The sequence below is a fragment of the Apium graveolens genome, chromosome 3 (genome assembly GCF_009905375.1).
Source record: "Apium graveolens cultivar Ventura chromosome 3, ASM990537v1, whole genome shotgun sequence".
NCBI lineage: Eukaryota > Viridiplantae > Streptophyta > Magnoliopsida > Apiales > Apiaceae > Apium > Apium graveolens.
This window is the reverse complement of record NC_133649.1, coordinates 241,484,132-241,506,865: the sequence shown is the minus strand read 5'-3', so window position 1 is coordinate 241,506,865 and position 22,734 is coordinate 241,484,132. Positions and strand designations below refer to the sequence as shown.

The window sequence follows — 22,734 nt, the reverse complement described above, 5'->3', positions numbered from 1 at the left end:
CGTTTTAAACGTATTGGTTTGGTTTGGTTTTTTCACATAACGGTTTGGTTTCGGATTGGATTTTACGGAAACCGCTAATTTCGGTTTGGTTCGGTTTGGACCCTCCAAACCGCCCAAGCCCAAACCGACCGATGCTCACCCCTAGTCACAACTATTTGGAAAAAATTAACTATAATTTTCAAGATTAGTTGTTTATAGTTGGTCAATTGGTGTGATCAATAGTGTCATAGCTAAATTAGAAAATGATAAAAAAAAAAAAAATTAACATGAACATTAGATGATTATATTGTTAATCAAAAATGTAAGAACTACTCCCCCTGTCCCACTGTTCCACTGGATTCTTTACGTACTTTTGTCTCATGTTTGACACGTATTTTAACGATATTATAAAATATAGTTCTATAATTTTTTAAAAAAAAAGTTTAAACATTATATTTTTATTTAAAAGAAAAAATATTTAAAATTATTAAGGAAACCAAATTTTACGGGAGTCTTAAAATGCGTGCTGATCCTCCCGTTTCCCAATATAAACAACCCAATGGGACGGGGGAGTACTTTTTATTATACCCTGTCCCAACAAATTGTATAGAATGAGATGGGGTTCGGCATGTATTTTAATACTTGTTTAAAGTATAGTTTCATAAATAATTTTAATTTTTTTTCTTAGAAAAATATTTAATGTTTGAAATTTAATATAAAAAAAATAAAATTTTAAAAATAAATTGTGAAAGTATGCTTTATATTCAGGTTAATATGCGTATCAAACATAAAAAAAACGGTGTAGAATTGAATGGGACGGAACGAGTAATATTTTATTCACGTTGGTTAATTAAACATATAAAAAATTAAAATCCATTAGCAAGAAAAACCCTATTAATTTAATAAATTTAATCAGGTAAGTTTTCTAGCTGGGTTTCCTTTATACAAATATTGGTTAGCTGGCTCGGATGGGATAATTATGTAGAGACAAAAAATGTGAATCTGTGATATTGGATAAAATTGACTGATCCGTATAATTTGGTTTAGGAAGATTGGATGCAGTCAAAATCTACCTATCCGATCCCTTAAAATGTGAAACTCAGTCAGCACCTGAACCCTAACTAGTCGGCCATTAGGATACAACATTGTCTTAAAGTTTCTTCTTCAAATTCTAACATCCAAAATGTCTAATGATCATACACATTCCCACCAAACACTAACTCCCACTCAACCAGATCCAGAACCAATACAGGAACCTGAACCCGAACCCGAACCCGAACCAACACCACCACCATCATTACCACCACCTCCTGTTAAAGAAGAAACTCCCCCAATCCACACAGAAATGGTGAACTCAGAAGAACCTAAACACAAAATGAAATTTATGAAGGATAGACTATTCATGTTAGCTTTCCTTCTATCCCTCCCCATAATTGCTTTGATTGCGTGGTTAATTTTCATGCGTGATGGATATGACTGCGAATATCTGTTAAAAATGAATAAGCTATTGATTGGCATCATTTCTGCTTTAGCAGTATTACTTGTATTAAATGGTGTGGCATTGTTCATGATCACGAAACCGTTGTTACGAATGCCCGCATTAATCTTAGTTATGATCCCGGTGATAGTAGTGTTTATTTTGGGACTTGGGCTAGTTGGAGGATTTAAGACGGAGAGCAGATCTATGCCTGGTTCTCCTCAGCGACTGAAGCTGAATATATATGACACAAATCGTTGGAGCACAATTAAATCCTGCTTGTACGACAAAAGCATCTGTCAAATTTTAGCATACAGAACGAGTATGATCAAGTCTTACGATTACTCAGTAAAAAGACTGTCACCAGTTCAGGTATATATTCGTAAGAACTGAGTCTTTATTGTTTTCAGTAATTTAGCATGATGCACTCATGTATACGTAACACATGCGTACCGGATAACTAGTTTGGGACATTTTTCAGTCGGGATGCTGTAGGCCGCCAGCAAGTTGTAACATGGAGTACGTGAACGCGACATACTGGCAAAGAAGAGAAGGGATAGAAGATAAGAGTAGAGCACTTAACAGTGACTGTGATGTGTGGACAAATCAAGAAACCATTTTATGTTACAACTGCAACAGCTGCAAAGAAGGATATAGAAGAACAATCGGGAAAAAATGGATCATATTGGGATCTTTATTGATTTCAGTTGCCAGCTTACTCTTTATCGTGCATCTGTTTCTGTTCATTGTTGCAATGTCAGAGAGCTATGGAGGATAGATGTTTTTTTTTCTGCAATTACAACTGGACCCTTTTAAGGTATTTTGTTTGCAGCACTTAATTTACATTGCTTTGGCGTACAATCAACAGCAGTTTATTTCATTTTTGGTGGTTATGGAGGATAATCAACCTCATCTAGCTTGGTGCTTCGTGTTTGTCATGTGTATTTGGTTGCATTCCATAATTTAGACTTTTGGTTACACTTGTATCTTTCTTATGATTATGAACACTGAAACTTCAAGTATTCAGGTAATTAGATTGAGACAAATTTTACCAAACACGCAATTATCTTTCTTATAGTTTCTGGTTTTATAAAGATTAAACAAGAGAAAATAAATAATGCAGGCATGGCCAAGCAGTCGAGAAATTAATAACTTTATGTTGAGTTTGGAACAATGGAAATGTAATGGTTGAAAATAAAAGGGAAACAACAGAGTTAGGAGGAGGATTTTTATTTTTTATTTTTTTGACAGGGTGAGGAGATTTGAAAAGAGACAAAATTTCAATGCTGAAGTTCGGTTACAAAATGGGTGGTGGCCGGTGGGGAATGAAGCAAATCTCCTTAAACTCTTCTGTCTGGAATGAAATTTTTCAAACTTTACCCATTTTTGTAGTGTAAAATTCCTTACTCAAACCAAACATAACATACATGTCAAACCCGGAAACATAATTAATTAATATTTTATCATTCTAATTTCATAATTAATGACACAGACACACCAACATTCGTGCTCCTAACCTTCTCCATGTTGGAACAATAACTCAACCACAGATAACAATTATTTGTTAGCAGAATTGAGTTATATTAAACTGCCTACCCGTTACTAGAGTAAAGGTACTTGGGTACATCACTCAAAATCAAACAGCCGGTGTTCAAATGTTTTATTTGAAATTATGATCTCTATTCTATTTCAAATGATCACCCAAAACAAATAACCAATTTTTTAAGACCAGCCAAATTGCAAACTAGCTCAATCCTTTCCCAAACTCCGCTACCAGTTGCGCGCCTTTTGTTGACAACTCACAAAAATAATCGTCCATGCCTATGAAAACATTGGGTATGTATGTATAAGTTGGATCTTTCCTCTTTTACTTTACTGGGCCGTAATATTTTGCTCGATAAAGCTTAACTTGGTTATACTGTACAAATTTTATTATTCTCCACTTAACAAGAGAATAGTTTTGAACCTCCAATCCCAGGTAAAAGCACCAGTTTTGTAAAGTTAAACCTTTGTAAGTAAAAAAAGATTGTCTACTGTAGAAATATTTAGCCGTATGCAACATTTTTAAAATGAACGGTAAAAATATATAGCCAATTCGCTCCATTTTAAAAATGAAGGGTAAAATGTACAGTTAACTATACTATAGATTATTTTCCTAAAATAAACGACTTAACTTTGTAGTTTTAGATTTACGACATTAATTAGATTGCAAAATTACACAACATTAAGTCGACAAACCTTTCTACATTACAAATCATCGATTCCGCTTATTTCAGCATACTTGACTAAAATCTAATCAACTAGAGAGTTAAACTGAAAATAGACCCAGACAATTAAACCTAATAAGTCTATAAATCTACATAATTTAGCAATTAACTTTGAAAAACAACCTACAGTAGAAAGATTTTACCTTAGGAATAACCATTTTTAAATGAGTCTGTGCACGCACGGGCGACCGCAATGGAAAAGAGACATGCTATATGTCTATTTGCTTTGGTGTACCTCAAAATTTAAATTTGCCTGTTCAGGTTTATGCTGTAAGAAAATCCTTTCAAACTACCACCAGGAGGATTACGATATGTTATACTCAACTGGGCATGAATGTAAGCTGCTTCGAAGCATAGTTTTGATAATATGGATGTAGTTCGGAACTCTATACTTAACATGATTATAAAAAAAAGGCCGTACTAAAATAATCATCAAAAATTCCTACACGGGTGAATAGCGTTTGAAATTAAATATGACCCCTAAAGCCTCCATTTCAAAATTATAGATCAATATTTAATTTAGAGTTTTTTAATAATTAGAAAAAAAGAGCACACTCCTTCCAGAAATCTGCATATGAGTTATTACCATATGGCAGAAAAATTCCCAGCAAGCATCCTTTGGCAATACTTCTTGGCTCTTGCAAGCATTACCAGACTGGCATCAACCCAATTCGAGAACTAAAACTTACACTGCAAAAAAAGGAAAAAGAAGAAAAACATTACAGGAGGATTCAGAATTGAGTATTCATAATTTCTTGTCTCAAGAAATTTGAACAAAACAGGAAATTAAAAAAAAAAAACCCAACTTCAGTGATACCATCATTCATCTATCAAACTCCGCAACTGTTCTCTGAATGTGGAAACTTTGGTTGCTTCAACAGCCATGACTAAACCCACTATCCTGTAGTTTTTAAGCTGTAACAATATGTGCACAAATTGAGCAAAAACTGAAAACTGTTTCAAAACTGATGGTTGTACTAGTACAACAGGGCATCACTTGAGTAATAATATTGCACAACAGCAAATTTTGCAAGATGGCTCTCGATTTCTCACTAAACAAAAGTAATTGCAATTCAACAAGAGTATTGCAACAACTATTCCCTGTCATAAAAAGACTTAAAATTTTGCTGACTTTGATATTATTTTATTCAGAATGAACAATAAGGTATGCATATTACAGTACATGCACTTATTAATTAATAATTATTGAGCAAATGTGTGTAGATCTTAAAACTCTCGTAATCAAAAATCAAGAGAAGAGTACAACTTTCTTCTCCTTATGGGCAAGGTTGTATTGAGTTGGTTCGTATGTTAATCAGTAAGAAAACTTACCTCGTGAGCTGTATGTTGTTGAGTGCGCAGAGGAAATTTGAACGACCATGAGCAGAGCTGCAACAAAGTTGGAGAAATATTTACACGTGATAACGATACAGTGTGTTCTCGAGATTCAAAACGTAAATACCTCGTGTAAAATTTCTTCTTCTGGCTTAGTATATATAATAGCTTCTTCACTGGTGCTAATTGTACCATCATGTTTGTTCTTAATTTTCTTATGCTGCAAATAACGATCAAGAAGAGTTTTTAGGCCATTTATGGATCACTTGGAGATAAATAATATAAATACAATCACAAGGAAAAAGTATCAGTAAATAATATAAATACAATCACAAGGAAAAAATATCAGTATCAATTACCTCATATATCTTGCTAACAAACAAGTAATACTTGAAACAAAATGAACTTCTCAATTCCTTTGTCGGCTTCAGAAAGAGAAACAACAAATGTTAACGTACATGAGAGATTGAAAGTCTAATTGAAATTTGATTCAAAGAATTTTGTTTTTCAATAAAAGAGATCAAGATCATCTTCCAAGATCTCTCACAAATTCGATATGGAAAATAATGATATTAAGGCTTCTGCTTTCTGATTGGTCAAGAAAAATAATTTCATGATATCTAATTTTCCTGCATTTGTTGATGTTCCTGTGTTAGTTTGGTTAAGGAAAATAAAATACTTTCCACAGGAAAATTCTTTTTTTTTAAAAAAATATTATGAGTGTCCGGAAAATCACTTCCTCCCACGAAAGAGGAAAATGTACTGCAAATTGAACATTTTCTCACCATTTTTAACACGTTTGTCATGCCAGTCAAAAATAGGAATATATGTTGCCAGAAATCATTTTCTGAAAAAATAATTTTCGATAATACTTTCCAAAATCAAGTTATTTTCCGACAAACACCCAGGCCTATATACGTAAAAAATTTCACATTTATGAAAAGGAAAAAAAGAAAAAAGAATGGCAGAGGTGAAGGGGGACAAAGGTTAGCCATAACATGAATTGTAACAGGATTATCATCTACCTCATCTTCTGTTGCCCAGGAAACTTCATCAAACAGAGCATCATAAAGTGGTGGCAAAAGCTGAGTTGGTAGATTTACAACACGCTGAGAGATCAATAGTCCCACATCTTGCGCTTTCTCTCCCAACATGGACTTAATGTTCTGCTGTATGCTATTCTCTTGGCACACTTCAAGCAGGAATTCTTTGATGTCCATTATGCACTTGTGATCCTGGTCAAAGAAAAGATGTAGACTTGTATAATATAGTGCATTTAAAAACTTTTCCTGCGTACTAGTCTTTATTTAAATAGATGCCACAGTCCCAAAACTTCATAGTAGAAGTAGCGAACTAAGTAAAATACATTATTTTCCCATTTCCATCACCATGTGCAAGTACCATACATTCAGTGGACAAAATTATAACATCATGAAGATTGCAACTCTTTTTTACAAGACGAAGTGAAAGTCCTAATTGGATAGATTAAGTAGGCTCCTAAAGGATAATTATACGTCCCTCTCTGTATATAGACATATATATGTAGATACGATACTTGCCTTGTATCTTCCCAAGTTCAAGACAGTGGCCACTGCATATACTCCATTATCCTCATCTTCTTCAATTTTAACGACAGTCCCTACAGTGGTTTGTGCCAGTATCAAGTCTGTTAGGCCACTCGCATCCCACTGTTTATCATCAAGGTAGTTCTGCAGGAGGACCTTAACACCATGGAAGTCATCCGGCTTTGGATCAAAGAAGGCAAACTCTGCTTGGACACTTCCCTTCAAAAATGAGACAAGATATTATAGAAATAATAACTAAATGAAAATAGTATCCAGAAACACAAATACCAGTTGTAGAAGTTATTGTAGTCTTATAAGTAGCTTACTTCGAACTCTTCATCATCAGAAGATTCAGGTTGTGTATTCTTATTTTTCATGGCTAGGTCTACACCACCCTTATCTGAAAACATGTCAACAGAATTACTACAAGTAGATATTAATGAAATTAAGAAACTGTAATCGGAATGACTATGATGGCAACAAGTAATTAAAGGATGAGATAAAAAGACATTAGACAAACATCAGTACATCACTAGGTAAAACACTCATCAAATGAACTACTGCATTATAGTTACCAGAAGAGACGGGTGGAGCATGCCTACTATTTTTGGAGTTACGAATATTGCGATTGACCTTGTAAAGAGAGGCAAGGGCCAGTGTACGAGAAAAGCGGGAGAAAGTGACTGGATGAGATCTCAGTCGTCTTGTTAACTTTCGGGGCATAATGAATTGATAGTGGATCTTGCAATCCAAAAGCTACTTAGCACGTCAAATTTCTCGGCGGATCACACTGAATGCAACAAAAAGGGAGAATTTTACAATAAGAACGAGTAAGGTTTGTGTGATTTGAGACTACTCAAGGCTAGTGAACAGACCAAAATATACAGAAGTAGATCAATTCATTTACAGTAACTAGTTTCTTTGGGATAATATAGCAGGCTTCAAACCACTAAACATGGCTTGATAAGAAGTTTTCCAGTTGGCTTGCATTGCTAGTCTCAGATTTTCCAGTTTAATTGTTGTATTCAAAATGTTATAAGCTTAACTAGGTTTTTAATAAACTATAAAAAAAACTAGGTTTTTAATAAAGTTCAATAATCTGTCTGCTTTACTGTTTACTCAGAATTTCAACCATATAGTCGACCAATTATATCTGCTTTCACACCCTATACTCCCTTGGATTCTTCCCCTCCACCTCGGTTTCTGCTTTACAGTGTCTTATAATGTTTATAATTTTATATAAAAGTGAGTATTTAATGAAATATCAAATAACTCTAATTGCATACGAGGACATATAAGGCCATACGAGCGTATGCAGTTTTATCAAAAGCGCGCATAAAGTGCAGCTTAAGCGAAAAGCGGAGCGAAGCGCACCTGTTGGGCTTCGCTTATAAAAAGCCCAGAGTCAATTCAAAAGCCCTGCTTAAGCGCGCTTTTTGATGAAGCGAGAAGCGTATAAAAGCTATGAAAAAGTGGGCGTTTGTTTAGATGTGTACTTTTTATAAGATCTGATATAACTTATACAGTTGGTTTGGTCTTTAAATTATTGGGCCTTTTTTAAAGCCCATTATAAAACAAAATATTAGATCATTGATCCTATATTGTTAATAATATTGATGAAAGTAATGAATGACTAACCAAAAGGATTAGAGGAAAATCTGAGAATGACTACGTATTAGATGAAGAAGATGACTTAACATATAATGATATTTATAATGCTTCTGGTGTTCTAGAGCCACTATATAGATCAAGGTCACAATCAAGAGCGAAAAATGCAAACATGAATTCTGGATCTTCTTGTACGCATTGACGAGATCGAGGATGAGGATGTTCAATATGAGATTGAAGAAGAGGAGATTGAGTTTGTGCAGAATAAGAGTCTCGTTTCTTGTTCTGATGAAGAGTGGGAGTATTTGGGCGAGGAAGATGTTAATGGACAAATTTAAATTTTACCCCCATGCTTGATAGCTTTAAGTAGTATGAAACATTGGTGTAGTTCAATCTTTTAAGGCTATAATTATTAGTAGTATGTCAAGTGTTTACATGGATCTTAAATTCTTAATATATATAGCTATATATAAAAAAATATTTTATTTTATATAGAGCACTTTTTTTACAAAAGTCTGCGCTTCGATTTGCGCTTTTTGCTTAAGCTATAGGAGACCCCTCAGAGACCCCTCACGCTTCGTTGCGCTTTTTGCCTTTAATAACACTGAGGGTATGTAAAAAAGTAAAAGATGAAGCCTAAAAAGAAATGATGAGCAAAGAAAATTAGAGAGGCAAAATGAAAGCGTGACTTCTATCCGGGATTCCCAATTTTAAGGGGAAAATAGAAGATAAACAATAAGAAGAAAAAGAGTTGGAGCAAATGCGAATGACTAATATACCACATTGGAAAAATAAGCACAGTTCAAAACCCTAAATCAGCCCTTCCAAAAGATAAAGAAATACTACATTCACCGTGTTTTCTCTATGAATTGGATTTTGCTTTATAATTGTTCCAAAGGATGAAGATTTGATGAAATTTTAGTTGAGGCTAAAGGCTACTGGGGAAAACGCCTTTTTAACTTCATTATTTAGAAGCAAAATTATGTTCCTAACTCCAACCCATTGATTGCCTCTGATGATCAATGAACACCATGGATAATTTCTATGTAATTTTCAACAAAGAGTACATGTATTCACTCGTTCAGTAAAGAAAGCAGCTGTTTCATGTGCCAGTCAAAAATTATGTGCTGTGGGCACAAGAGAACAATATGTCAAAAAGGTTGGATGAGGGACTTGGAATAGGAGCAACATCCGGTACGCAGAAATGGTTGAGCATATCATAAGCAATATATTATCAAGACTGTCCCTGAGGACTCTTAGGCCTAGCACAAAGATTTTTTTGGGTCCCCTAATAAATAAATGATAAAATGAAAATAAAAATATTATAATATCCTTGTTTTACTTGTCCATGGATATGCAACAATCTGGACATTTTTCTTCTTCTTTGCTAAATTCTGGACATGTTTCTTTGTTAAGGTTTATCTCGTGTTCCTTATAGCACCCGTACTATGCTCCTAATTAGTTACATGACTGATGCCTGACCCTCCAAAATTCTAGTAGCATCCCCGACTTATACTTTAACAAAATACACAGTGATTTAATTGCATTCAACTCGACATAAACCATTCTAGCTCCTATAAGAAAGTTTTTCAAGTTATCTTAGGTGAGTTTAGTACTTAGTAAGAATCTTAGTATAATTCTTTGAACTAGCAACCACAGTAAAGTAAAAAATTCAACATATTCTCTTCCTAAACTCTCAAACACAAACCCTTTCAAAGCTACTCTCAGTCTGGGACTATTTCAACACTCTTCTCCATCCAATTTATTGAATTTAAATAAATTCAAACACTTGTAGAGGAGATGTATCAAACACTTGGTGTGCAATAAACTTAAATGACATATACATTAAAAACAATATTAAAAAAGAAAAAGGAGAAGGCAAAGTCAAAATCAATGAATAATATGTTAATCCATATATCACAAAAAGTGTTGATAACTACTTCAATCAAATTGAGATAGAATACAATAAGGGACTTACGCGGCTGGGCTATATGTATGAGTTTAATTCCTTGGTTAAACCCTCGATGGGTTGGTGTCCCTGCGCAGGAACCGGGGGTTATTATAAGGGGGGTTTCTTTTTAAACTACCGTTACTTTAGGTAGGCCCCAATAAAAAACCCGACCAAATCGCAAAAACGCAATCCCCTCCTTATCTTGACCGACGGGGTCGAATTTGGATCAAGATTTAAAAATTTTAAATCATTACTAACCTAACTCAACCCGATTTTATAATTATAATATTATTATTTGAAATTTTAATTTATGTATTTATTGTAATAAATAATATATTCGAAATAAAATTATTATTTTACGAATAACACACCATAAGTTATTGACTTTAAATTATAAAAGAACACAGTACGTGTAATATTCAATAATATTTGTCTTATGTTAAATTATGGGGTATACTTCAACTTTTGATTAATTTTCTTTGTAATTTTGACTCCTAAAAATATTTAAATAATTTTATTCGAGTTTTAATCCAAACCAACCCGAACCAACCCAACCCAATGTATAAAGAGAATGATTGAGTTGAAAATAATTTTTTTGATTCACAGGTTCATTTTTTTAAAAACAAATTAATTGGGTTGGTTCGATTTATACCTCTAACTCGCCCAACCCTACCCGCGTACACCGCCGACTTTAGGTTTTGCTCCCGATTTTTTATTAGGGAATGAATTAACTAATATAGAGGTAAAGTACTTTCATCCCAAAAATGGAATGAAATTTTTGAAGATAAAGTATGTAAAGTTTACATTTATCACCACTTGTTTTCGTTCCTTTTAAAAATTTTGTAACATGATTTTAAATAAAAGTGAAACTATTTTATTTATCTTCCACTTGTTTTCCACCATTTTTAAAACTCAAGAGTTTACTTTTACAACAACCAGTCGGAACTGCAATCAACTAAAATAGAAATATTTCAAGAATCGAATTGGACTGTACCCATATATTTAGAAGAATCGAGTCAAAACCAAATCGTAAATCTCGGTTGGGTTCGGTTAAGAACCGAATTTTTATTTTATTCCATGTTTATATATTTTTTAAATAATTTTTATTCTAATATTTTTAAGTGTAAATAATCTCGATTATTTATTAAGGATAATTTAGTAAAATTTTATTAGTAGTAGATTATTTTCATTTGACTACTTTAAAAGATTTAATAACAAATATATTTGTAAAATTGATCGAAACATTATGTTTATTTAATCTAATGAATAATATAGTATAAAATAATATTTTGTTTGAAGTTTATTATTATATTATAAATGAAAAAAAATATATATATATATATAATAAATTATATTATATATTTATTTGTATACGGTTTGATTCAGGTTTTTACGGTTTTAGGAAGTTAAGAACCAAACTGAACCAAAACGAGAACTGAATTTTTTGGATAACTAAGAACCGAACTGGACCGGAATTAATAAAGACCCGAACTGGAATCATAATTTCGGTTCTTTTCGATTCGGTTCTCAGAATCGAAAATTGCTCCCTCCTAGTTACTTTACTGTTAGTTTCTAAAATTATTTTTAATATATGATTTTGTTTTTATAAATTACAAAAAATACATTATTATATAAAATTAATAAAAAATAATTATAAGAGTTGTTAAAATAGTTGTATCTTTGTAGATTAGCAGCGGGAAACTTCAACTTCTATGAAGCTATAAATCAAAGCATCATATTCATAATTATGTTCATCAATCGTTCACTACACCATAAAAGTCCTATTGCCACATCCTCGTCATGGATGTTGCTTAATTATGTTACCTTAGCTATGTTACTTTTAGCCTACTACAACATTATGGTTTTGGTGTTACCTTAACTGCAAACTTGATGTTGCCTTAGATAAAATTTATTGAGCATTGCAACATACATGAATAATTTTGCCTTAGATTATTAATAAACTAATATATTACCCAAAAAGAAAATTTATACATTATTTCAAATTTAGAAATTTCTAAATTTCATGAAAGTAATAAATACATTTATCATAAAAATAAGCATTTTCAATATAATTTAGTTTATATTTTTAATAGTATAAATATGATCTTATTTTATAAATTTATGCTATTAGTTTTTATATTAATTAAAAACTAAAAATTAATTTTGATTTAGAAAAATAAATACGTTACAGTATTTCTACATTTTAAAATAAATAAAAACTTATTTGATAAATCAGTTAATACTTTTAAATATTAATTACGATGTTTATTGATTAAATTGAAAATTTTCAATAGAATATATAAAATACACATAAATATAAATAGGCCCACTGGTGAATTATTAGAAACCAAATCTCAGAACGGCAAAAAACGCGCTCATTTTTTCGCTAAAGGCCGCCTATAATCTTTTTCACCCCTCTTGTTTCAATATCATCTGTACAACTCTCTCTTTCTTCCTCTCTCTCCCTCTTTCTCAAATAATTTTAATTTCTTCAAATTACAGATGCTATATTTGAGTTCAATTGATTCCATTTTATTATTTAAAATGGGGCTATGTTTGAAGGGATATTGAGTAGGGGATTTTTGGGATAATCTCTATTTTTCTCCATCTATGTTTATATTTGTTAGGTATCTTATTTGTCTCTCTCACGTTTCCTCGAATTAGGTTTTGAGGCTATGGTTTTATAGTTTTATCGATTACTCAAACTTGGGCTTTTATGGGTTTGGTTCTTCAAATTAGGGGTTCTTCGATTTGGTTAAACTGAATTGATCTATTTACTTATATGCTCTCTCTCTCTCTCTCCCTCTGATATCAGGATTTAGTTGGAGATTGCTCAGATTTGGTGCTTGTTTAAGATTTAGAGATTTTGTGTAAGTGAAATCATAAAAAGGTTTTGATATATGCTTGTTTGTATATATGTATATTATTTTCTGTGTTTGTATTATTGTTTTATGTTCTCTGTTGCTTCTCTCCTTTTCTGTTTATATGTAATTTGTTACTTGAATGCAAGTGAAACCATAAAAAAAATAAGATTTAGTTACTCTTACCTAGTTGGAAAGTATTAAGACATATTTGAAAGCAGAAGTCTGAGGAGAATCATTTAAGTAATTTATAATTGTTCCTTTATACTTCGTATATGTTACAGAGTCAAAGGGTGTGCATACTTGGTGGTGGATTTGGAGGCCTTTATACTTCTATAAGATTACAATCACTTGAATGGCCTGATGATAAAAAACCTCAGGTTAACTGTAATTCAGATTATATTCTGTAGATTTAGTTTTTGGAAAATGGCAAAGTTGGATATTGGTTTACTTGTTTTGTGTTAGTAAAACGTAAGTTTGATTTTATGTTTGGAAAAAGTTTGTAAGACAAGTTCTTGGCTGGTTTTTATTAGTTTTCTTTGTGTAAAAAAAGGTTATGTTTTTATTTTAGTTCTGATTTATTCATTACAGTAAATTTCTCGTCTATATTAAAAAGGAAGTTATTGTTATACATTAGGTTGTTTTGTGCGTAATCAGGTCTTCAAAACAGGATTTAGCAAAAGCAAAAAAAGATCGCATTTTGTTTTGTATATTGTTAACTTCTTTTTTACTGCACCACTCTACCATGAGTACTGATGTGATCCAAATATTGAATGTATTTAGGTAATTGGTGACCTCATACTTTAATATCAAGATGGCTTGGTGGATTGCAAGTCCCATTGCTAGTCCTGGTACACTGTCGCTAGGTATGTAATGGATATCTATATTTTACGGTTTTCAGTTCGAATACTCGTGACACTTGATTAGTTTTAGTTCCTCAGAGCTTGTGAACCAATCTTTTTCTCAAATTTATGGAACATAACTTTTGTGAGAATTAGCTATCAACTATTATTATAGCTTACTCATGGAAAATTAGCTATCAACTATTATTATGTTGTAGAAAAATTATGATATTTAGATATAAATAATAAAATAAATGTCAGACAAGGTTGAGTGTGTAGTATTTGATTCCAGAATTTCGTGGTCTCTGTACCTTGATGAGTTATGTAGTTGTAACAAAAGAATGGTTCTTCTCCTTTAACTAAGCATCTACAGCCAAGTTGACAAAAAACCGATACGGGTTATATACACTTATCTACGGCTCTCTTAGGGACTTGCTCAAATCAAGAACATAAGGAGCCAACTCATATAAAACTAATTCAGTTGCCACTCACTTTATAATTTCAGTATGGGAATAGCTTTTAGGTTATTTTATAATTTCGTTCACAACTTATAGCCATTTTATCTTTTTAAATTATATGTTTTATTTTGAGTGTTGACTCTACTAAGTACTGCAAGTAACATGTTAAGGAAAACGAAGAACAGAACCAGCATAAATGAAGCTGGATGTGAATGTGTTGAGATATCTCTCCAAAGATGATTTCAGGGTTCTTACTGCTGTTGAAATGGGAATGCGCAATGTATTTATTTCTCGTACTACTAATAAAATATCTGCATTGTAGTGTGTGGTTCGAGAGTTTAAAGGTTCTAACTTTTATTTACTATTTTTCAGCATGATATTGTACCTACTCACGTATAGCTTCTCTCAAGTAAGCAAATCTATATTTTTTCTTCCAATCCTTTTTTGTATTTTAGATTTTTCTTTATATACATTATATATTACAGACATGGAGGCATTTACAAGGTGATGAAGAACTTGCTCAAGCACAAGTTGTTACACCATGACTCTTCCAAATGTAAGTTAATCAAATGTACTTTTTAGTGCATTTTTCATTAGCAAGTATAAAAATCAAATTTTGGAAGATAGCGAGACTCACACAGCTAATTTTTTCTCGGTACTCTGTTTTGTAGATGATGGTTTCCGGCTAACCTACCTTGGTTATGATTTTCTTGCTATTAAAATGTTGGTTAACCGTAGAATCTTTACATTCGTTGGTCGTCAAATTGGTGTACGAAAAGAGTTAGGTAAATATATTATGCTTCAAATTATGTCTTCAAAGTTTAATCCCTGAAGGTTATTAGATCAACGTGTGCTAGTTATACTTGTATTATCTTTTAGATTGGGGCTGTTTTACTAGATTATATCGAAGTTATGTGAAAGTCTTTTTTAAATTTCTTTATTCTTGTAAATGCATCCTTTATGTACAGATGTTCCATACTAAGCTTATTTTCTTTTAAATGCATTTTTTTTGATTAATCATATCTTCTAGACTTATCCCTGCTTATGGAGTTATACAGAAATGAAGCTATTGTAAGATTGCTACCGTTTAAAGTTTTATACAGTTTTTTATTTTACTAATACAGTTTTTTATTTTACATCATGATTGGAAAAAGCTTCATGGTACTAGCAGGAAGTGGACTTCTGATCGGTTCAGGGTCAAGTTTTGGGATGTTAAATTAGGTGGTTTAATTAGTTATTTTTGAGGTTGTAAACTTGAGATAGTTGTAATGGGTAAATTATGAAGTTCAGGATATACTAAATTTGTGTTGTATACTTTATATTTGTACAATAGATTGTATTCATTTCAATAGCGATTTTTCATTTTTTATGTGTAAATTTATACATTAACTTGATAAGTGTTACAGTAGTCTTGGTACAAATATTATAATATTTGTTAAAATGTTATCATAGGTACATCTTTGATACTAGAACAAGTGGCCCACATGCCACAATGGGGCCTAATATGGGTCCCACTTTTTTAAAAACATTTTAGAACTCTAAGGTAACATAAAAAACAAGTTACAACTGATCTCTCTTTCTGTTGTAATAGCAAGTTATAGTAACATTAAATACGATATTGCCTTAGGCACCAAAGATGTTACCTTAGACCCCTAAGGCAACATTGAAAAACCTGTCTTTAAGAAAATGTTACCTTAGCTTAAAAGTGGGGCAAGAGCAACATATTTACCCCCTAATGCAACATTTTTTTGGTGTTGCAGTAGGCATTTTATGGTGTAGTGGTTCTTTGTGTGTCTTCATCGGAATCTAAATCAGATAACAAAACTTAATAGTAGAAACTACAAGTACTCTCCAAATTGAGGCATGTTTCTTCACAATAAAAGTTTAGATTTACTATTTCTTATCATATTCAATTTAAATGTTTGCTGATTTATTAGATTAAAAAAATGTGTAAATTTGGTTATTTTTAGTTGTAAAATATGTTGCAGATTTTGAACTTTTAACGTATTGTAAGTTTGAAATTGATTTGCCTATTTTTGGTTGTTTTGAGTTGTGAATAAGGTTTTGGATAGTGAATTGGCTTGAATTTCTACGATATGTGATTTTTGATCATTTTTGAATGTTTTATCAACTAGTTTTGCAGCCGAGATTAAAACTAGTTGCGGTACCTTCTTATTGATGAATTTTATTGATGAATTTAAATCACATAAAACTCATATTAATTACAATTCGTGAATATAGTCATTCAATTGATTACTAACCTTGAAAGCAATATACAAATAATGAATATACACTCGTAGTAGTTGCTCCCTAATGTGCGAAGCACTCGGTATCCACCAAGAACTCGGATCGTCGGATGAAGGACGAAGGGTGTAAAGAAAATTAGGGTTACATCTCACTTGATAAGTCTTAAAAATCGGGTTAGACTAGTAGGGTTTATAATAGTATATTTATAAACAAAATTATCAGCTAAAATTTTTTCACAAAATTATATATAATTATGAACCCCTTATTTTGTTTAATCTTGTTAATCCATTAATTAATAATTAAAACTCTTTTAATCATTAATTGTTTTTTCAAACTCTTTAGAAAAATAATTTTCTCGCTAATTTAATTTCACAAAAAAACTTCTTAATTAATAATAATAATAACTTATTGTAATTAATGTATAATAAATTAAATCATATTTAGTTAATTATAAAAAATTGTTAATCAATTTTTTATTTCATAAATAAATGATGACTAGCTATTATTAATTAACTCATCTACCAATAGATCATTCTCTTTTATGGTGTTATCCTGTAGGTTCAATATTAAAGTCGGTAGTAGAAATAAATAATAATAAAACCATTTTATTATTATTTATATGAATTCTTTAATTTATTAAATACCATTAATAAATTGATCATATTTATTATCGCGACTGTTCAGATAATATGAATCCACTGCTTAGAATACCAAGAACCTATTTAGTGAATAGTTAGAGTATAATAAATTAATTCTACCTTACAATATCCCGATTAAATACAAGCATGGATCTCGTGACAAGACTATCTAATTTAATTACATATTTTCCTGTTCATTATGCCTAGTTCTGTTTAATACAAATTAGAAACTTCTTTCTAATTTCATTCACTCTGGCCAAAGATTCCTGAACTAGCAAAAGTGGAATAGCATAAGACATTCTTTTCTTTCACTAGAAGGAGCAGATCATTTACTGATCATCTACTATCTTCGTGTACAAATGCCTATACCCAGAAGAGCTCTTATTATTGTCCTTGTAGACTAAGAACTAAACCAAAGTATAGTTCAGTGTACATAAGATGACTATGATGACCTCAAGTCTAAGGACACTTATACAACTATTATTATGTGAACAATTACTGACATGTGAGTGAACTCCGTTAATTGTTCAGTTGTGCGAGTCATGGTCAGTAAACTTATTCTCTAATAAGCACCAACATACTAGCTATGATATCACTATACAAATTTGTACGAGAACAAACATCCTTCATAATGAAGCAAACATAGCATGTACTGATCTTTGTGGATTACTAACTACCAATTAGTTATCATACGCCAATGAACTATTTAAGTTTAGAGTTTTCAACTTTCAGGTTTCATAATTATGATCTTATCATAATCCATAAAAGTTTTACTCTAAACCATGGTTCATTTGATTTAAACACTTTAAATTGATAAAACCCGTAATAAAATATATAACTATTTTATTAATTTAAATAAACTTAAATAAGATTAAACAAAGTATCGTCTAACTCATCATCCATGATTGAATTTAGGACACACGCCCTTCAATTCCCACTTGTACTAAAACCATCATCTTGATATCTTATACAAAACTTCTCTTAATGGAGAACAAAGCGATTTAAATTAACAGCTTAGTAAATGGAGTTTAGTATGTTATTATGGGTGTCCTAGTCAACCTTGACTTAGAAATCTCTACTTTCAACGATCTCACATTTAATATAAAAGTGTTACAACTTGGAGTTTAGTATGCATTAACAATCTATGTTGTACCTATACAAAATTATGACTTCAATGCTAGGAACCATATCTAACAAGTAAAATACAAGTTTCACGATTCAAAGAACCCCTTTTTTTGGAACTTCTTTATCCTTTCGCTACGGAATCAATTATCTTAAAGTGCTTGGAATTCTTTCAACAAACTTCTTATCCATTCAGAATTAACACTTATTTTAACATGGATTCTCTATCACTGGCCTTTAAAAATCATACTGTTTATGACACTCAATTTTCATTTTTGGACCCATCATAATCAAGAAAAATGTCCAAAATTCTTCCAAATTATTTAAGGGAATTTATTCAGCTTACTATTACTCTTCTCAAGGATTAGAAAGACGTTCGTTTATCACACCTAGCGAGTATGCGATCGTCAAGCCTTTTACAATGCATCTCGTACTCGAAAGATTCTATTGCCAAAGCATACTAGATCCTACGTATACTTCATTTCTCCTCAGATGTCTTTGAAAGACATTATCTTGGAGAAATTAACTCATGACATATTCATTTGAGTCATTTCTTGGAGTTATCCATGCTACACTTCTTAGCATATAATTGATATATGTACCTTGGGTTTAGCCTAACATTTGGTTTAATCTATCTTATATATTCTTATTCCTATTGCATAGGAAGCCATTACCAATTCCTTTATAAAGAATTTCCTAAATAACCATACTTTGACTTATTTAGCATTGGTACGACATCTCTTATTATTAGTATGTCATCCACATATATTTTAAGAAATGTTATCATGCTCCTACTAACCTGTTAGATATTGAGTGTAAGACAGAGGGGGATGCATGTGTTTTATATATTTGTAGCCTTTTTGAAACTTTTATGGATGGTGAACAAAGCAGATTAATTCGTAGAGATATTGTGTTTGACAGAATTAATAAAGCATGAACAACAAACACAGTATTTTCAAAACTCACTTAACTTTGTATTAAAATTAAGTATGTCTTACTACAAATTTTTGGGTTCTTTTATAAGTAAAGAACTCAGCTTCTATCTTGAGAGAGTACAAGAAAATCTAGATCTGTTTGTTACTCTTAAAAATAAAGGACCAGTGTTTACTTTATAGATTAGTAAACACAGGTTTACACAACATGCAATAAGATGTACTAAACCATATTTTAAGTTATTTCTAAAGCTTTCCATTTATGGCTTAGTGAATCTTTGCAAATCGTGTAGGTCTGTGACCTTCCTTTGTCAGTTAATCTTGGCCCTTGATCTTGCACTCTTCAAGCTGCTTTTGTAGACTGTTCAATCTAAGTGATTAAATCATTTGTTGATTGATAATCTTGAATCTTTAACTTGTCTGTATTCTATACTTGATGTTCATATCGAGATCACTAGTTTGTTGTATAGAGAACTGACATCTCGATAAGTATAATAGCTTATCGAGATCTCTTAGTTCTCTATAAGTGTCTTTGACTTGTAGAGGTCTCTTAATTCTCTATAAGTGAACTTGGCTTATCGAGGTCTCCAAAACTCTGCATGTGGAAATGACTTGTCGATATCTCTGAGATCTCTATAAGCGTTTTGGCTTGCCGATATCTCTGAGATCTCTAATGAGAAATTGACTTGTCGATATCTCCGATCTTCATATCTTCATTTTGACTTGTTGATATCTTTGAGTTCTCTATATGCAAAATGACTGGTCGATATCTCAGAGATCTCTTTATACATTTTGACTTGTAGATATCTCTGAGATCTCTAATGAGAGATTGAATTATCGATATCTCCAATCTTCATATCTTCATTTGACTTTTCGATATCTCTGGGACTTCTATATAAGCCAATTTGGAATTCTCGATAAGTCATTATGGAGTTCTCGAATGACTTCTCTATATGACTTGATCTGTGACTTGTAGATATCTTGACTTAGATCATTTTTCCTAAAACAGATTTATTTAACTCCAAGCTTCTTCACATTTTCTCTGAGGCATGATCCGGTTGATCTTCTTCCAGAGTTTATTCTTAGGCTTGAGACTATTTACAAGAAAATACTCCAGTCTGATCTTTACCATTTTTATATACTCAAGTAATATAATACAAAATACAGATTTAGACATTTAGACTATCATACAACTAAATCTTAGGGTTGTCAATGTGACTTAGTCTTGTTACGGTACAGACATGTCTTGCACAACAATCACCCCAAATTGTGAGAAGATTGATTATCAAAAATTCATGTCTGGCAGCAAGACTAACCTCAAGTTACAATGAGATAATAAAAGGTTACTTAAAATTGACATAATACAAATACAGCTTTTATACACTGAGTGATTACATGAGTTTGATAAGTACATTTATTACATGAAATTCTCATAGCCTGACTCATTTCTAATAAGGTCCTTAAGATTTACTAGCACTTGAAGTTCCTCTATGATTTCAGTCCCTCTTAGAGCTTCCACAAGCTTGATCCAATCATCCAATGAATAACCATTCAAGTAACCAAATCTGAATCTTGAGAATCTGCCAACCTTTATGTTCAGAAAGTGTCCATCCTTAAAAATTCTGCTCATCCCCTTTTCCTTGAGCTCATTTGATCTTTGTTCAAACATGGAAATTTCTGTTGCATACTTCCTATCCCTTTCTTCCTTTTCAGCCTTTGCTTTTGCTCTTCTTTCATCTCTTACTTTCATCCATACACACATCACAACCCTCCATGCCCTTTTACTAATATCCTTTTCCTTCATTAAGCTAATCACCCTTTTGATTTATGTGGTTAAAAGTGTGTCTATTAAATCTCTGCCAAGTTGAGTGAAGGAGCCATCTTGATAGTAGATTCCGACTTCCCTCAATGATACAACCCAAACTCTAACTATTTCTTCAGCTAATTGTTGAAAGTAGTCATCATATGTGATGCACCAATTTAAAAGTAGAAAATCAGTCTGATCAAAGCAATTCCAGATGGCCCTTTTTTCAACTTGCATCTTTTTAGGTTTGCTCCCAACAGTTTTGAAATGAGTTTTTATTGGTAGGTTGAATGAAGGTAGGTTTGAGATTTTCTTTAGGGTTGTTTGGCTAGAGGTGATTGGTATTTTAAGTATTGAGTTTGCAGGTTTAGAGGTTTGAGTTTGTTGGATTTGGATTGATAGGACATTTTTCTTTGAGCCTTCTCCATCTTCCTTCTTCTTCTTTCTTCTTTCATCTCCCCTTTTCTTGCCATCACTCTTTTTGTCTTCTGTCTTGCTGCCACTTACCCCTGAAGGTTAACTTGGATTTGAGCCAGAAGGTTTATGATCATCTTTCTTCTGCTCATCACATCCAAGTCACCATTAGTATTGATTTGAGTTTTGGGCAACTTGGTTTCAGCATCTTTCAGATATCTCCCCAGCAACTTGATCATGTCTTCATATTCAACAGTCTTGTACTGCTTTAATCTTCAAGTATGTCTCCAGATTCATCATCAGCTTCTTGTTTGCCATGACATTACTTTAGAATTTGAAAATATTTATAATGTTTGGTAGTTGGACAGATGTATGCCACTCCCTTGCTTGGTTGTAGATATGCTTCTGGAAAAGCAGCTACTTGAGCCTTCTTCTATTCATTTAGCAAGAGAGTGTCTTCTTGAATCACTCTGTTGACTTTGTTGATCAGAATGTCCAATTCAGATGCCCTTTTTGTAATGAGATAGGTAAGGGACACCTGCATACACCTATCCACCCCAGAGTCATTTATGTTGACAACTATTCTCTATTCTTGAAATCCATCCACTGTTACCATGATCACCCTTAGAAAATTTACTGTCTTGTCCAAGGCCTTTTAACATGTGAAGAAGTTGTTGTTTAGAGAAGCCCTGAGAGCCTTTAGCAATTCATCAAATTTTCTGCTTAGATTAGGTCCCTTAGCTGCTTTTATTAGCCTCTCCATTCCAATATCAACTTGCTGGTTAGTTTCCTTGGATTTGCCTTTTTGAGCTTGGACAGATGATCTTAGCAACCTAGCCTTTATCTCCCCCTTAGTCTTGTTAGCAGGAAAGATGAGAGGTGTAGGGATTTCAGGCCTAACAACTTCTAGAAGTGTAGGCAATGGTATATTTAGAGCACTCACGATGGCTCCCAAAGCTACTGAATTTTGTATTTGAAGATGCTTATTAGAGTCCACCAGAGTTTGGATGTCAGCCTGTTGACTTTGTACCAGAGCTTTGAATTGAGAGACCTGAGCTGTTAATGAATCATTTGAAGGCTGTAAGGTGGAGACCTGAGATTGAAGAGCTTGAATTTGCAAGTTTGTAGATGTTGACATTGGTTGGTGAGAACTTGAAGTAGAAGTACCAAAAGTAGCTTGAACTGACTCATTGATCCCTTGCGATAAAAAGCAGATGGTTAATATCTAGCTTAA

General features: G+C 32.3%; 3 protein-coding genes across 7 annotated transcripts; 2 read left to right on the top strand and 1 right to left on the bottom strand.

The window, feature by feature from the left end:
* The first annotated feature begins 1,032 nt into the window (after positions 1 to 1,032).
* LOC141711012 (tetraspanin-15-like) lies at positions 1,033 to 2,478 on the top strand. The gene is made up of 2 exons (XM_074513475.1): positions 1,033 to 1,828; positions 1,938 to 2,478. Exons 1-2 carry the CDS (start codon positions 1,163 to 1,165, stop codon positions 2,232 to 2,234), a joined length of 963 nt encoding a protein of 320 aa, XP_074369576.1. The 5' UTR covers positions 1,033 to 1,162; the 3' UTR covers positions 2,235 to 2,478.
* A 423-nt stretch (positions 2,479 to 2,901) lies between these two features.
* Positions 2,902 to 10,368, bottom strand: LOC141713213 (protein BCCIP homolog). 3 transcript variants are annotated; one of them, XR_012571892.1, is made up of 11 exons: positions 10,210 to 10,368; positions 7,199 to 7,413; positions 6,950 to 7,023; positions 6,618 to 6,842; positions 6,084 to 6,293; positions 5,418 to 5,483; positions 5,186 to 5,278; positions 5,056 to 5,112; positions 4,541 to 4,638; positions 3,867 to 4,413; positions 2,902 to 3,277 (listed from the first exon to the last, which is right to left on the bottom strand). XR_012571892.1 is itself a non-coding variant. In XM_074516520.1 (10 exons), exons 2-9 carry the CDS (start codon positions 7,344 to 7,346, stop codon positions 4,543 to 4,545), a joined length of 969 nt encoding a protein of 322 aa, XP_074372621.1. In that variant the 5' UTR covers positions 7,347 to 7,413; positions 10,210 to 10,368; the 3' UTR covers positions 4,055 to 4,413; positions 4,530 to 4,542. The 3 variants fall into 3 exon arrangements, 2 of the variants coding, with proteins under 2 accessions (XP_074372621.1, XP_074372622.1); XM_074516520.1 differs by lacking the exon at positions 2,902 to 3,277 and having other exon boundaries at positions 4,055 to 4,413; positions 4,530 to 4,638; XM_074516521.1 differs by lacking the exons at positions 2,902 to 3,277; positions 7,199 to 7,413 and having other exon boundaries at positions 4,055 to 4,413; positions 10,210 to 10,339.
* Positions 10,369 to 12,668: 2,300 nt separating this feature from the next.
* On the top strand, positions 12,669 to 15,663 carry LOC141711011 (uncharacterized). 3 transcript variants are annotated; one of them, XM_074513474.1, is made up of 9 exons: positions 12,669 to 12,809; positions 12,998 to 13,052; positions 13,328 to 13,423; positions 13,827 to 13,909; positions 14,514 to 14,623; positions 14,716 to 14,752; positions 14,848 to 14,899; positions 15,015 to 15,128; positions 15,498 to 15,663. In XM_074513474.1, the coding sequence occupies exons 5-9, from the start codon at positions 14,580 to 14,582 to the stop codon at positions 15,509 to 15,511; spliced, it is 261 nt and encodes an 86-aa protein (XP_074369575.1). In that variant the 5' UTR covers positions 12,669 to 12,809; positions 12,998 to 13,052; positions 13,328 to 13,423; positions 13,827 to 13,909; positions 14,514 to 14,579; the 3' UTR covers positions 15,512 to 15,663. The 3 variants fall into 3 exon arrangements, 1 of the variants encoding a protein (XP_074369575.1); XR_012571181.1 differs by lacking the exon at positions 13,328 to 13,423; XR_012571182.1 differs by lacking the exons at positions 13,328 to 13,423; positions 14,514 to 14,623.
* The last annotated feature ends 7,071 nt before the right edge of the window (positions 15,664 to 22,734 follow it).

Coding starts and splice junctions, on each gene's coding strand:
- LOC141711011 (XM_074513474.1), top strand. CDS start 14,580: ATGATTTCAGGGTTCTTACTGCTGTTGAAATGGGAATGCGCAAT. Junction 14,624..14,715: donor TTGAAATGGGAATGCGCAAT/GTATTTATTTCT, acceptor ACTATTTTTCAG/CATGATATTGTACCTACTCA. Junction 14,900..15,014: donor ACACCATGACTCTTCCAAAT/GTAAGTTAATCA, acceptor TCTGTTTTGTAG/ATGATGGTTTCCGGCTAACC.
- LOC141711012 (XM_074513475.1), top strand. CDS start 1,163: ATGTCTAATGATCATACACATTCCCACCAAACACTAACTCCCACTCAA. Junction 1,829..1,937: donor AAAGACTGTCACCAGTTCAG/GTATATATTCGT, acceptor GACATTTTTCAG/TCGGGATGCTGTAGGCCGCC.
- LOC141713213 (XM_074516520.1), bottom strand. CDS start 7,346: ATGCCCCGAAAGTTAACAAGACGACTGAGATCTCATCCAGTCACTTTC. Junction 6,843..6,949: donor CTGATGATGAAGAGTTCGAA/GTAAGCTACTTA, acceptor TCATTTTTGAAG/GGAAGTGTCCAAGCAGAGTT. Junction 5,113..5,185: donor AAGAAGAAATTTTACACGAG/GTATTTACGTTT, acceptor ACTTTGTTGCAG/CTCTGCTCATGGTCGTTCAA.